Below are 2,032 nucleotides of genomic sequence, written 5' to 3'. Positions count from 1 at the left end.
AACTTGGTGCTCACCACGCTCAACTTGTTCTTCGCCGGCACGGAGACCGTCAGCTCCACCCTGCGCTACGGGTTCCTCTTCCTCATGAAGCACCCGGAAGTCGAAGGTAAAGGAAGGAAAAGGCTGGATCGTTTAGTGAGTGGGATGTGAGTTTCCATGAGCTACCTGGAGCTTTTGTGATCGGCTGCAGGGATGAAACCCAGATCCTTCTGCCCAGGCCCCTATCACTTGATAAGGAGAATCTCCATTAACTGCAGTGTAGGGGCTATGGCACATAGGCAGTTCATTCCCACCCTGCAGAGGGCAGTGGCGTTCAGACCCACTAATGTGCATCTAATGAGGCCCTTGGTGAGTTCTCTCTGCGTAGAACTCTCTCTCTCTAAAAACTGCCTCTGCTAAAGGACCGGCCGCTCGACGGGTTAGTGTGGGTCACACGCAAACTCGCACGCACTCGTTCCAGCCCTTTGCAGTGGGATTCCAGTGACTGCTAGCGCCCGACCCATGGACATGGCCGATAAACCTGCAGGTTGGGGGCTCCGTCAGCCAGGGTTGGCTGCCGCTGCCCCAAATACACCCCCCTGACCCGCACCCTGTTAGCCCCACCGAAATCTGCAACCGCTGCCCTGGGCTGCCCCAGAAATCTCGCTGGTGGCAACTGGCGACCTCTCCCTCCCCTGTGCCCGGCTCTTTCTCTAACTATTAATTGCTTCAGTGGCCAGCGCCAGTAGAAGTCCCCCGTGGCAGCAGGCCGTTCCGCAGGTCAGCCCCGTCGGGATTGGTGGGGCTTTAGTGCCGTGAGGCCCTGCCGCTCTCCCGCATGGCCTGGGGGCTGTGGTGCCCGCGCGGTTCCCGCAGAGCTCTGCCGGCCTCTCCACAGAAAAAGTGCACCAGGAAATCGACCACGTCATCGGCCGCAACCGCATCCCCGCCTGCGAGGACCGGATGAAGATGCCCTACACGGATGCGGTGATCCATGAGATCCAGAGGGTGACGGATATCGTGCCCATGGGGGTGCCGCACACCGTGATCCGGGACACCCAGTTCCGGGGGTACACCCTCCCCAAGGTGCGGGGCCGGGGGGCAAACGGGCAGGGTTGAAATCGCGAAACCTCCCGGGTTTAGGGGTTGCTTTTGCAAAGGGAAAGGTGGTTTGGGGCTGAGCGCCGGTTGTCTGAACCGCCCCAGAACCGTAGGGACTAGAAAGTGACAGTGGGTGCAAACATCCGTCCCCCTTTCTGGCGACACAAACTTCCCCCAAGAACGGCGTCACAGCAATAAACGATCCGCCAAAACCGAGAATAAACAGCCCCACGGAGGAAGGGACCGACTGCCCCAACCATCAGCCGTGGGTCAAGATTTTACGGAACCCTCCAGTCTCGCCAAAGGAGGCGTGGGTATGTATCCCACCGCTGGCACCACTGCGGCGATTACAGAGACTCAGGACACCAGGGTCGGGGGAATCCCAGACTGTCTTTATGTCTCGTTTACTCAGATAAAACGATATGCCCCATAGTGATCTCCGGACTAGCGGCTCTCATGGGCACTCTCGGGATATCTCCTATGGGTGGGTGGAGGTTGAGGTTGGAAGAGATACAGGTGTATTTAATTCTTACCTCTCTCGTCTCCATTTCCCCAGGGCACCAACGTGTTCCCCTTACTGGGCTCTGTCCTACGGGACGCGAAATACTTCAGCCACCCAGAAGAATTCAACCCGGGGCATTTCCTGGACGAGAACGGCCGCTTTAAGAAGAACGACGCCTTCGTGCCGTTCTCCTCAGGTACAGAACCTGCCTCGTGGCCTTTAACGCTCGCCCGCTGCTCTCTGGAGCTGGTCGTCCCGGGGCTGGGCCGAGGAGCCGCCCCTCTCCCACTGACCAGCCCTAGCAAAGCTACGGTTCCACCATCGTCTGACCTAGTAACACGGCCCATGGATAGCTGTGTGGGCCAGTCCATAATATTCAGGAGACCTAGGTTCTATTCCCGGTTCTTCAAGGTGTGAGGTCTACTGGTTAGTCTCTGGGAGCCAGGACGG

At 58.5% G+C, this 2,032-nt stretch overlaps 1 protein-coding gene across 1 annotated transcript; it reads left to right on the top strand.

Moving 5' to 3' along the window:
• Nucleotides 1-3: 3 nt before the first annotated feature.
• On the top strand, nt 4-1,778 carry LOC113405583 (cytochrome P450 2G1-like; the record flags this gene model as incomplete). Its single annotated transcript, XM_026646796.1, has 3 exons — nt 4-106; nt 878-1,065; nt 1,637-1,778. Coding segments are annotated over 3 exons (433 nt in total), but the record flags the coding sequence as incomplete, so codon positions are not given.
• Nucleotides 1,779-2,032: the final 254 nt, after the last annotated feature.

Source organism: Terrapene carolina, unplaced genomic scaffold (genome assembly GCF_002925995.2).
Source record: "Terrapene carolina triunguis isolate 2854851 unplaced genomic scaffold, T_m_triunguis-2.0 Scaffold43980, whole genome shotgun sequence".
Lineage (NCBI taxonomy): Eukaryota > Metazoa > Chordata > Testudines > Emydidae > Terrapene > Terrapene triunguis.
The sequence above is the reverse complement of the archived record's forward strand: the minus strand, read 5'-3'. Positions and strand labels throughout refer to the sequence as shown.